The sequence below is a fragment of the Paramisgurnus dabryanus genome, chromosome 7 (assembly GCF_030506205.2).
Source record: "Paramisgurnus dabryanus chromosome 7, PD_genome_1.1, whole genome shotgun sequence".
Taxonomy (NCBI): Eukaryota; Metazoa; Chordata; class Actinopteri; order Cypriniformes; family Cobitidae; genus Paramisgurnus; species Paramisgurnus dabryanus.
The window spans coordinates 7,028,338-7,042,453 of NC_133343.1; the positions used below are offsets into that span (position 1 = coordinate 7,028,338).

Here is a 14,116-nt window from a genome sequence, read left to right on the forward strand (position 1 = left end):
GTGTAACGTTGTGATAACGGGTAAAGTGAGAGTAAAATCTTCAGTTTATATTTTCCGCAACCAAATTTTGGTGAATTCGTTGCATCCATGGTTTGAGTGATTTAGCCAATTTCCAGCAATAATTAATAAAAAAAAATTGTTTATTGAAAGTAGCATAAATTGGCAAAACAAAGCTTACAAATTGGAATGTTACCAAGGTTTTAAAGTTACACAGTGTTCGAATTATGTCAAAGCTTATGGGGGGGTCCCCTAGCTAAGCCCCACCCCCCGGCCAAGCTCCACCCCCCTCATTATAGGGTCGCTGTGATTTCACAATGTAAGATGTGATCGTCCTTGATCAACAATCATCTGATCCTGGTTTTAATCAAAGAAACCCCAAATTATCCTTAACTCAAACTCAAAAAAAAGTTTACCCCTCAAATTAGTGTGAAACACTGGCAAGGGCAGAACTTTTAAACAGAATAGGGGTGAAATAGGGTGGACTCATTCTTAAATTACATAATTTTACTATATAGTAGTGGTTAAATGGATGATTACATTGCGTTTTTTGAGTCATAGATATAATAATTTTCGGATCAGCAAAACTGGAAATTATGAGCATATAAAAATAGAAAAAAAGAACAAAGTTACAAATAAAGCAAGATCTAACAGTAGTATTTAGGTACATAAATAGAATCAAATGAATAATAACACTGTCTTCTTCACTGTATAAATTACATATAATTAATCTTTTTAAAGATACATAATTTTAAAGATAGTTATCATGCCACCAGCACTCACAGCAGCCCCATTCGCTTAATTTGCGGGTGGTATACGTCCCCATCGCTTTATGACCAAGTTGATTGTGCCCAACTTCCGACCACGAAGTAATTCTTGCGTTCATAATCATAATTAGGGTCCATATTCATTTAAAACGCATGGACAACGCATGACGCGCCGCCGTCTTCTGCTTTTCAAAGCGGTCGCCTGTGAACACGAGTTTTGTTTTAGACGCGTCTATTTGAGTGCACTTGCTGCACGTTTAGATTTAAAATAAACTTGAGCGCAACTTGATACCTTGATAAAAGGTAAATGTAAATGTAAAAAAAATCTACCGGTAAGTTATATATGTAACAATGATTAATCTATTAATAGTTATTCTTCATCTATTTCATGCAAACGCTAGGGAAAAAAATATAGGGGAAAACATTTGTTCCTTTTCAGCAGTTGATAACTTGATAATGTCGTATTTTTTATATCTACCGGTAAGTTATATATATGTAATAATGATTAATCTATTAATAGTTATTCTTCATCTATTTCATGCAAAACGATAGGGGAAAAAATATAGGGGAAAACATTTGATCCTTTTTAGCAGTTTTTGAATAAGTTTAATTGAATAATATTAAAATACCTTATGGTATGGCTGCATGATTATGGCAAAACCATAACTGTTTTTAGACTATTTGCTTTGAATTGGAAATTATATTTTTGGAAAATATATTAATTGCAAGGCTGCAAAGAATAGTGCACTGAGGATTTAATTATATTATTTTAATATAGTCAGTGGTGAACTAAAGTGGGCCGGTCTAAGACATGAAACTCCAGGGCTGAAAATGAGTCCCACTTCGGCCCTGCATGTTACATTTTTCCAAGGTTTAAAAAACACATGCAAAAGATACTTTCTACAAATAATTATTTATTTCTGAAAGATGCGTAGTTGAGCGATAGGCTAAGTATTAAAGAGACTATCATTTATTATCATTTAAGCGTGATTTCTTCTGCTTTCCTAATAAAATATTTTGTGTTACTGGGTTGACCAGCCGTCAGTCTGAGTGGATAGCTTTGCCACACTTATGAAATAATTGTTTGAGAAGATTTTTTAAAAAACCCTTAAACCTAAAGATTACTAAAGATTCTTACTGCAACTGAGGTAAAAAATACTCCACACGCAGATAGAGACATTAACTCGTCTGTCAATTCCTCCAGAAAACAGCATGAGGCGCACTTGCGAGTTTCTTTATTTCGGACAGAAGTCATTTGAATTATTTTATTGCGAAATTGGGACAAATAATGGACAGTATCGCTTTGTGACACGCAAAATGAGGATTTTAAATTTATGTAGTATTTTAATTTTAATAAAAACCAGGGGACCCCCCTAATTTATATTTTTGTGCTTTATGGGGGGTCCCTTAAGGCTTATAGGAGGTCCGGGACCCCCCCAGACCCCCTTCAATTCGAACACTGAAGTTACAGGGTTGCAAATATCACTTACATTAATTTTTGGCTAAAGTTTAGTTTTTGGTTTTTATAACCTCATATTTGTCATAGTAACTTAGATAACAAGATGGAATGGTTGAGTTTTATTAATGTTGCCAACAGTACAACTGATGTTTAAATTAAGATAATGAATTGAGAAAAATATATTTTATTTAAAACTCTTTATTCAACAGTTCATTAAAGCGTAACTAAACCCCTGGTCAGAGCCTGACTCCGCCCACTGGCAATATTTGAAAAATGCAAGAAAGTGGGCAGATCCCAACGGAGATAGAGGGGATGAACTAAGCTCGTACCAAGTGTGTGGTGAGATCGTAACAAGGGCGTGGTGAGCTTGAACCTGCTTACGTCACGAGTCATTTTTTGGACCCAACATCCAATAGGAAAATTCAACTGCAGTAGCCACCCTTCAACCTGAAGAGGGCAGCACTCAGACGTTTTTACACCATATATTGCAGTATTGAAACACTTTATATCCAAATGTCAAAAAAGTTACTAAAATCAATGAACAGCACTTATAAAGCATCATTCTTACAGATCATTAACTAAAAAAAGTTGGTTTAGGGTTTAGTTACTCTTTAAAAGGACACTCCACATTTTTTGAAAATATGCTCATTATCCAGCTCCCCTAGAGTTGAACATTTGATTTTTACCGTTTGGAAATCCATTCAGCTGATCTCCGGGTCTGGCGCTAGCACTTTTAGCATAGCTTAGCATAATCCATTGAATCTGATTAGACCATTAGCATCACGCTCAAAAATAACCAAAGTGTTTTGATATTTTTTCTCTACTGTAGTTACATTGTGTACTAAGACCGATGGAAAATTAAAAGTTGCAATTTCTAGTTGTCCCCTTGGTAACTTTCAATAGCAGGGCACTATTTTCAGGCACTGCTTAATATCATTCCACCTCCTGCCATATCGGCCTAGAAAATCAAAACTTTTAATTTTCTGTCGGTCTTAGTACACAATGTAACTGAAGAGTCAAATTTTTGTAAGACGCCACCCATCGGTCCAATGAAGGTATCCAATGACCTGGGGAAGGGATCTCGTGTTCTCGTTTTCCTTTAGCGCTTCTAGAAGAATAACTCCATTTATTAGATTTCAAATGTATTTCTTTGACCTCTGTGTTTAAATTATAATCTGACTCCAATTTAATATAGTAAGAATTTAGTGCATTATTCCAGTTATCTGTTGATCATAATTTAGATATTTGATTATTTATAAATTCCCATAGTCTTAGTTATTCGTTCATTAGGGACCCGGTATCGCACAGAGTATACGCCGGCCGTTGCGTATATCTCACGGACACAAAATTGTCAGTCTGATCTTAGTCAGAGGTTGCCGGGAAAACTAATATTTTTATGTCTGGCTGCTCCATGCTTGCTCCGATCATAAAAATAGTTACTTTAGTTTAGCGCTCATGCAACTTGCTAAGGCAGGTGATAGACATAAATCTGAGAGTTTTAATGAATGTGCCCCATGCTCCATTCGACCATCAAAACACCAGTGTGATCATATCCTGACAGAATAATCTTGCGGTAATACCAGACACCTTCTAATCTACTAGTCATAATAATTTCTGAAAGAATTAAAATAAATCAATTATAACAATTTATTATACCAGGCAGGTTCCAGCTTAAAGAATATCATATAATACAGAATATGATTCAATTCCAATTAAAATGATCAACAGTTGCAAAAGTTACAAAGTCATACCTGGTAATAGACACTCTGGCTACAGAGTACTTCTATCATGAATATAATACACCTAAAATGGTGTAGGAAGATTCTTGTTAAAGATTTCTTCCATGATGTTTTAGTACACACACAAAGTGTGGGAGCTCCTGGTTACAGGATGCCTCCATAAGGTTTGAATACACACAGAGTGTGGGAGCTTCTGGGTACAGAATGGCTCCCTAAGGTTTGTATAGGCTACACACAAAGTGTGGGAGCTCCTGGTTACAGGATGCCACCCAGAATGTTTTGCCAGGCCACCTTTTATACACAGCTTGAGAAAACTACCAAAATCTAGTTTGACCTGTACCAAGTGATACTAAAGAACACCTGGTCAAAATCCAGTTTGACCTGTACCAAGTGATACTAAAGAGCACCTGGTCAAACTAGCCAGGAGTATCTTGGCAACTGGTCAAACTAGCCAGAAATATCAAGGCAAAACCCCACCTCTACAAGAAATGCATCTTCTATCCAAAGTTCTAAAACCTTAATCCATCATATCTTAGATTTATAGAAATGAGACCTTTTTACTCATCGCACCATGACCTTTAAAATAATACTAAACATTAATATTAAATACCAACTTAGAACCACATAATATGTATACATTACATCATATATTTCAGCAGATACTCAGTGATGTGAGCTTAAGGCTAACAGTGCCAAAGCCTTTGTGATGAAGAGATTAGGAGAACAGAGAGTTGCATGTCTGTAAAGAGTTTCTCACATAGTTTAACATTAAATAACATCATATTTGTCCCAAATCATTAACGGTTAACATTGGCTGCTAACTTATATTTTGCATTTTAAAGTAGACGCTATCTAACGAAGCTCGCGCTATTTAATGTGCACTTACAATACCTCTGAGTTGTCCTAGACGCGACTCGACGCGGCGCGACGCTGAGCGGCCGGTGTGCAATCCCCTTGACTCTTTCACCGCCAGCGTTTTTAAAAAAAGTTGCCAGCCAGCGCCAGCGTTTTTCATGATTTTCACCAAAGTTTAATGCCTTCCAGAAAATGTTCTTCTTTAAATATATAAACATACAATATACCAAATGAAAGAACAGGCCCTCTGCTTTCACACAAAAAAAACCCGTTTCATCCTACCTTCAGTGGTTCTTTTGTAATCAGCTTTTGAATATGGGTAGGTTTCTGCAAAAACACCACATTTTGAGCAAAAAACAGAGATAATTCCATTTTTGTGACGGACTTTTCATAGAGATCCCATTCAGAGCGATCTTTAAAACACACACGGACATGCAGCCGCTTGCCATAGGGCAATACTTCCAGGTTTAAAAAGTTGCGGAAGGGCCACCTGGTGGATAATAGCGGTATTGCGGAAAGACAGAAAATCTCGTCATTGGCGGGGAAGCGTTTTCTCTTAATTGACGAGATATCTCGTCAATGGTGGTGAAAGAGTTAAGGGAGATGGAAAATGAGCATGTTTTCAAAGCAGTGAAGTGTCCCATTAAAGGAATAGTTCACCCAAATCAAATTTCTGTCATCATTTTCTCATCCTCATGTTGTTCTAAACCTGTCTTAATTTATTTTATGAATAGATAGGAAGATATTTTGATAAATGGTGGTAAGCACACAGTTGATGGTACCCATTGAATTTTTATCATATTTGTTTTTCCTACTATGGAAGTCAATGGTTACAATCAGCTGTGTGCTTACCATCATTTATTAAAATATCTTCCTTTGTGTTCATCGGATAAAGGAAAGTGATACAGGTTTAGAACAAGATGAGAAAATGATAGAATTTTTATTTTTGTCCCTTTAAACGCATCTTTTTGATTATTTGATAAAAATCAGGACCAAGTTCTAATTCCCAGATGTCCTTGTGTCTGCTTAGGCATGTTTACGTAATGCATGTTTATTAAGTTTATTGCTTCTAAAGCTTATTACTGAGACCTATAGTGGCCAAGTTATTTTCGTCTGCAGGATGACTAATTTCTCCTCCTGTTTTTGCCACCTTTATTGCTGGCTACTCTTATTCCTTCATTTCCTTTCTTGTCCTACTTAAATTTGATTCTGATTCACCATTTTTCCTTCAAGTGCGCCAAACTAGAACACATCTCCCCATTATTCCCTCTGTAATCGTTCTTTCTATTTTACCTGTAATTTGTAAGATTTGTTAACCTCAGGCCAGTTTCTTTTTTAATTCAACCATCTACTGTAATTACAGACAAAAAAGCTTTGACTCTTTTCCTGGAGATGCTCTTTTTGACTGTGCGTGGTTTCGCCCGCTTCTTGTTTTGCTGCGCTCAGCGTGGTTTAAATCAAGGGACGCATTCGACTTCAGACGGCACACCCACTGACCGTTTACTGACTGTCTGATGCCTGTCGCACACAAACATGTTTTACCCTGCTTATAAATGATTCTGTGCAATTTACAGGCGTCAAAATCCATACAGTCTCATGTAGGCATGGACTATTAGCTTAATGTATGGCATCTACGTACTTTAGTGACCAAAAATCACCCACCCTCTACTTTTTTTTTTACTTTTATCAACACAAGTGACTTGTTTAAGTGAGACAAATGGTTAGTTATATAATTTCAGTCAAAAGCAGACATATCAGATTTGTTTGTCTGTGTCTGATTCTGTCAGCAGTATGTCTTATGTGTTATGTCATTGTGGTTTGAGGTTTTTGTATGTGCAGACTGTGTATGTGGGTGGCTTAATGTGCATTCAAATATAGAGTTATATATAGACCTCTCATATTACTTATTTTTCTTTGCTAGACGTCTCTTGAGTTTCTTGAGTCAACATTTGGTGCAAAGCTAATGGGTGTATGAATAGGAGTGTTTGTGTGTGTGTTTGCTTTGTTTTTATTCCTTAGGGAAAAATGTAGGGGTCATCCTGATGTGTAAAAGTGACTTAGAAATATGATTAAAAAATCTCTTGACTTTCAATGCTAAATGTTCTTGTTTAGAGATATAGTTTGGTCTTGACTATGGCCCTGTTTACATTTGAGCATTTGCGTTTTAAAACGGCATTTTAAAATGAAAACGATCCTCGTTTATACTGGCATTTTAAAAAGAATCTTCATCCACACTATACACCACCATAAACACATGAAACATGACCAATCACATAACTGGGCATGCGCATAAAAGTGTAAAATAACTTATTAATCTAATAATAGCTTACCTTTGTGCAGTTATGCAGTCTAGGGGTGTGCGATATTGACAAAAATCATACCTGGATCCTTTGCCGGCAATTACAACAGACACTATTTTTGAACCTATAAAAATGTGTTTGGGAAAGTCTTATATTGTTCTAGCTCCCTCCTACAACATTTTAATATGATTAATAGGTTAATGTTGATGTTATAAACCAAACAGAAAGGTCTTCGTGATTTAAAAAGGAAGCATGCAAGTGAACAGTACTAAACAGAAGCGAACTTGAAGCAAAAATAAATTTCAGCAAATGCAAACTTCAATCAAACATAATACGAGGTGAAGTATAGCTTTAGCCTACATAAATGCTTATTGCTTTAATGTAGGGAGTTCCTCTTCAGCCATTTCACGCATATTTATGACCAGTGTTGGGAGTAACGCATTACAAAATATAATATATTACAGTAATATATTAGTTTTTGCTGTAACGCAGTAATATAACGCATTACTAATAAAATTTTGGTAATATTTTACTCGTTACAGTCTTAGTAACGAGCGCGTTACAACAATGCATTTAAAAAATAGACGTGTTATTTTATTTTTTTTATTTTTGACTAATGCGCGCGACCAGCATCCACACAGGAAAAAGCTGCGGGTAAAATAGTAATGTCTGCGTCCCAAACAGCATACTTCCATACTATATAGTAGGCGAAAAGCACTACTTCTCGTACTCTTTGCCTACTATATAGTATGGAAGTAGGCGGTTTGGGACGCAGCGTATGTCTGTTTCCAGGTGCTGTATGCAGCATGTTCATTCTTACTTTAATTTTGTATTTGACGCGTTTCTTAAAGAGCCGAATCTGGGAAGTCCGCGGCTGTATAAGCATTGACTAAAGTGGTCGCAATCAGGTCCGGTAGCGCCGCATACGCAAAATTCTGCGAATGAGAGCACTTAGTAAAAGCAACAGAAAGTTTCTATCGGTCTCCTGTGCTGCTTGAACCTCAGAAGTAAAGAGACTTTTAGAAATCTTGCCAGTAAAATCCATTTCACCACACCAGCAATGACAAGGTAAGCTAACGTTGCTATGGTTACAGTCCATATACATAATAGATTGCTAGGCTATTCCTATGCTATCTACAGTTTTATTACAAACAGCAACCTAACTACAACATAACATTAATGTAGACTTAAACATGGTTATTTAAATAGTACATTTAAACATCAATGGTTAAAGTTTTTACCAGCCTTTGTATGGGAGCCTATATTCATTGTTTGGCAAAAAGCAGTGTTCCTCTGTTTGTCTGTGTTTTATTAAGCAATTATATGTTAACCTACATGTAATCCTTATATTGTACTGAAATTAGCTGTATTCCTTGAGGCCTGATCCTCCAATAGCACTTTTTGATAAGTTGTGTCAACCCAATGCATGCCAGGTTTGTGCTGTGAATCTGAATTAAAAGTAAATTAAAGAATAGAAATGAAAAGAGGTTGCGTGTCTTGCCATGTTATTAGTCTATAGGTAGCATTATAGTGGGCTCTAGCTTTATTGTGTTTGGTATGTGTACCATCATTTACCAGACTTTTACCAGATCATTTGTCCATGTTTATGACTCTGACAGTCATTGTTACTGTTTTTTGCCATAAGTCTTCACTGTGCCTATTCAAAGCTCGAGGGCCAACACATAACTTCTAGATTTATAAGCATCAATAAACTACATTTTAACATTTTATAATGCCTAGTCATACTTCTGTTATTTTGATGAAAGTAACTCAAAAGTTACGCAAAAGTAGTGTAACGCATTACATTTCAGAAACAGTAATATTATAATGTAACGAATTACTTTCAAATTACAGTAATTTGTAATATATAATGTATTACACTTTGGAAGTAACTTGCCCAACACTGTTTATGACCTTATAGTCCATTTGAAAATTTTCATACGAACTGACTGTAATCTTCAGAAAAACGCCAAATAACTTATCTTCCCTTACCTGTCGCTGTTTAGTGCGTGTGTTCTCCGACAAAAAAGCGTGGACGGCTAAAGTATTAAAAATTAATATGACATTAATTTTTAAAAGTGTGCGAGGTCCATGCACGTCCTCCGCTAGCAACAACAACGCAATCGGCTAAACGAGCATTAAATATTAATATGGCGTTGATTTTATTGTTTTTATTGATTTATATTCACAAAACTTATCAACAAAACATCGATTAAAATTAAGAGACAACTTCTATGAAACGAAATTCATTTTAAAGTAGCAAACAAAACTTAAACTCGAAAATAATGTCTGACCCAATTCTCCCTTCATGTTGGCCTACAACGCCCTATATGACGTTTAAAATTACAGTCTATCTTTCGTAATAAGCTAACTAAATTCAAAACAAAACATAAACAACATTACAACAATATTCAAACCCAGCAATACTCAAACATAAATATAAAACAGACGTTATCTATAAGGATACATGTTAAAACAATCCAATATAGCGTTTATAATAGCTGGTTGGTAGATGTTTACTATTTTTGGCAAAACCTTTTTTTTACTTTGAAAATGTTGCGCTGTCACGTTAACATCAACTGTGCGTTTATATAAGACTCCGTCTACGTTCATTTACACTGCAGCGCAACGTCTGAGTTCTCAAACTAAACAGGGTCTGCAGCGTTTGCAAACAAATCCGTTTATGAGGGTCGAAAACGGTGGTGTAGTGTAAATGAAAGGCGTAAATGTAGCAAAAGTAACGCGTTTTAAAGGATAAACGCATTAATGTAAACATAGCCTAACGGTAAGTGTATTATAAATGGTTAATGCTTTCTCTCTTCATCACTTCAACTTGGACTTTTTTTGTCCAAGCTTTTAGTTTCTCTCTCTCTCTCTCACTCTCTCTCTCTCTCTCTCTCTCTCTCTCTCTCTCTCTTCTCCTCCACATGGGCAGATCCCTTCTTAACTCTCCTTAGCTGTGGAAATCTAAATGACAGCTCAGATATTGTGCTTCAAACTTTATGTAGTCACTTGCTCCGTCTGAGACTCTAGAAGTGAGAGAGTGGTTTTACTGTGTTTTACCTGACTGTCGTCCAATCAGAGGGATTTATCTGGTTGACAGACTTGCTTCTGGTTGGTTGAATTTGAGGTACTCATAGAGTCATGCCCAGGTGGAGGGGTTTCAGACTGTCTAAGAGAACCAGACCTGTGAGTAAACCTGATTTTGATGGATTTTATAGGTTGTTTGGAAATGATTGATTATGGTTTGTAGATTTTTGTAAACAGAGAGTAAATCTATCGATGGTTTCTGTTGGACATGCAAAGTTATACATACAATTAAAGCTCGCTTATTTATCATATGCTTTTAATAAAAAAATCATACATCGATAGCATATCATGTGTTAGTGCCAGGACCCATTTCAAATGCCTCTTTTGTGTCTTCAGATAAACTCACTGACACACTCGTGAGAAAAGGCAACTAGATAAAAGCACGCTTTGTGTGTTGAATATAAGCATTAAGCGATTATAATTTTGTGTGTGCTTGTGTAAGAGTGTGAATGTTTGCTTCTCATCATGTATTTTCAGATCATGCAAACAAATTCGTCACTGACTAAACAAATAAAATGGCACATTTATTATCCTGGTATAATATCAAAAATGTTATTTACTTTATTAAATTTATCTTAGTGGCTCTGAAGGTCACCAGTTTTCAGCATAGCTGTCTGATGTGCTTTCCCCTACAATTATTCTTAAATCTGTCTCTGCTGACATTTGCACTTTAAATGTATACTTGCGTATCTGTCAGTGTGTCTGTGTGTGTTTTGTGTTTCTTTGTAAGCATGACCTAACATTTGGACTGGGTTTTCTGTGTTGCTCAGAAGGGAGTGGCTGTTCAACTTTTAATCCATGTGTATGTGTTTGAATTCGTAAAGCAGTGTAAAATCTTCTGATATTTTATGGTCAGTGTTGGGAATTATAAACAGCCTGCAGTTTACGTCAGAGCCGAACCACATTAGAGAATGATAACCGTGTTTTTAGTTAACAAGTGATATAATTTATAACAGATGAGTAGTATCATAAATATTAATATTTATAAATGTATCATATATTTAAATATGCACTACAATATTTTCATATTAACAGTGAGTTATTTAGCATCTAGGTAAGAAAATAAAGTGTATGTGTGGGTGTTCTAAATTATTTATTTTATATAAATCACACATATATATTTATATATTTGCAGCTGATCTCTGTTAAGTAGTTTGATTTCTGCAACTTGCAGCAAACGAAGGAAAGCGTCAGCTAAATGATTACATATGGTTCATATGTAACCGTTAGCATGAGAGAGTTTGGTTTCCTCATGCCTGTGAATTCTCTCACTATGGAATACTGTTTTCCATATGGCGGGAATTCCTGCCCAGCTGTAAAGAATCAGGCTTGGAAAACACCCTGTGTTCCCTGGAGAAGGGTGTATCTCTCCCCTCCACCCTATCACATGCTTCTCTGTGTCCTACTGCTGTCTGCCTCGATCACAAGAGATTATAGAGTTGTAAATCTAGAATTAAAGCATTATTTATATGCATAATACCTTTGAGAACAACATCAATTACTGTACATATACAGTGCACACAGTCTCATATACTACAGAGATTGAATGACATTATCAGAAAACCTCACGCAAGCAACATATAAACATGCAAGTGCACATTTTTAAATCATTTTTGTTATTTGAATGAAAATGCTTGTTCAAGTCCCATCACTATGTTTTAGTACAGTGAGCTATGGACATTATTGATACTTTAAATCGTGCTGTTTAAGTGGTTGTACTTGTCTTTTTCATAGTGGAATGATAAAAAAATCATTTTAAATACATTAAAGGAAGGAACCGGGCCATATGCTGGGCAATATCCCAAAATATCATTCAGACTTGCGGGTGGGATGCTTTGATTTGAGCCTTTAAGCATCCATCCAAACACCTTAGCAACAACACGCGTAGCAACACGCTAAAAACCACTCAGAACATCTTAACAGATGCAAAGCCTTGGCAACATCCAAGCATCATGATTTGCATGGGCAGGCGCCACTCATTGTTTTCTTTCAGAATATACAAATTTTAAATGAATCCAAAATCTACTTTAAAGGTGCTAAATTATTACCGTAATTATTAGCGTTCGTGTTATAATCCAAGGTATCTCTGAGAATAAGAAAATAGTAAAATGAGGCACTCCTGATAAATATAAAAAAGCCTTTAATGGCTACATGACAATGCGTTTCAACTAAACAGTTTTCATCAGGGCATGCCAAACATACACAGGTGACAGCATTTACCAGGTACAGAGGTATGGTAATGGTCACATGACCTCCATGGTATACAGAAGAAATTTGGTGTGGCCATGGAACTATAAACTTTTGAAAAGGTTTTAGCTTTAAACCTGGCACGTACACAGCTTCAGTGTTTAATATGAGAAAATGGTTTTGTTGTAGATGTTTATCCAGCTGAATGTCTGTTTTGAGACTCAGAACAGGGGGAGTTCAGTCATAACTACACTCGGGAAGCAGCTTTCTCTAGGGTGGGTCACTGGGTCAGAACAAAACCAGTGTTGACGCCCAAGAGCAGACTGCATATCGAGAGCTTTAATGATGAGCTGTTTACACCTTTATAAACATGTAGGGAACGTAGATAGTTTCGGGTCAGAAACTCGAAGGGATTTATGCATCAGGTATGCCAAAGAGGCACCCGTGAAAATAGTGCACTGCGTAATTCCCCATATTTTGCCGGTTCTTAGTGTGAGGTTTGAAATGATGCAGCAGGCTGCCGTTGTCTGACGTACAGTACACTACTTTACCGGGACTCACTCCACCACTGATAAAATGACAGGTTTTGCTAATTTTTACCACCAAAAAGTTATAGAGGTTGTTGGCAGATATTAGAACTAATACAGAGAAATTGATCTTATTGAACAAATTTTTGGTTCATATAATTTTCCTAGACAGATTTGCTAACATTTAGCAAGTGAGATTCAGAGATAATAGTCCTTACATTTTAAAGGGACACTCCATTTTTTTTTTTTTTTTTTTTTTTTGAAAATATGCTCATTTTCCAACTCCCCTAGAGATAAACATTTAATTCTTACCGTTTAGGAATCCATTCAGCTGATCTCCGGGTCTGGCGCTAGCACTTTTAGCATAGCTTAGCTCAATCCATTGAATCTGATTAGACCATTAGCATTGCGCTAAAAATGAACCAAAGAGTTTCAATATTTTTCCTATTTGAAACTTGACTCTTCTGTAGTTACATCGTGTACTATTGAAAGTAAGCAAGGTGACTATTTTCGGGCAGTGCGTAATATCACTACGCTTGCTGTAACCATGTTACGTCAGCAAAGTCCTTCATTATTACGCCAGAATGAGAGTATAGTTCCTAGCCATATCTGTCTAGAAAAAAAAGATTTTAATTTTTTTTGTCGGTCTTAGTACACGATGTAACTACAGAAGAGTCAAGTTTTGAATAGAAAATATATCGGTTATTTTTTTAGCGCGATGCTAATGGTCTTATCAGATTCAATTGATTGTGCTAAGCTATGCTAAAAGGGCTAGCACCAGACCTGGAGATCAGCTGAATGGATTTCAAAACGGTAAAAATCAAATGTTTAACTCTAGGGGAGCTGGAAAATTAGCATATTTTCAAAAAAAGTGTAATTCCCCTTTAACGGTTGTGTTTATTATGGGCTGTTTAATCTCGGTTGAAAACACTTAATGCTTTGTCCTGTTGACTCCAGTAGTTTTAATGACTCAGGCTGATTAAAGCTAGTCATGTGAGGACAACAACCAAGCACAAAAACATCTTTCAAAACTTCTTTTGTCTTTGGTAAAAGCCTATTTTTTATTAAAAAAAAAAAAAACTTTAATTGTTCTGATGATGTAGTCTGATGTAAACTTTACATTAAGCAACATAGTACATTAATAATTAGGTTTTAATCAAATTAATTTTCACATACGTGGACATCACATTTTTTT

General features: G+C 35.9%; 1 protein-coding gene across 2 annotated transcripts in view; it reads left to right on the plus strand.

Moving 5' to 3' along the window:
• Window positions 1-14,116, plus strand: part of kalrnb (kalirin RhoGEF kinase b) — a 136,999-nt gene that overhangs the window by 96,120 nt on the left and 26,763 nt on the right. The window contains exon 1 of one of the 2 annotated variants that reach the window (XM_065293676.2): window positions 10,109-10,306. The exons of the other annotated variant lie outside the window; for it this stretch is intronic. Within the exon in view, the coding sequence (XP_065149748.1) occupies window positions 10,262-10,306 (45 nt within the window). The 5' untranslated portion in view covers window positions 10,109-10,261. Of the gene's footprint in view, window positions 1-10,108; window positions 10,307-14,116 lie in introns of those variants that run through there. 2 annotated transcript variants of the gene reach the window in all.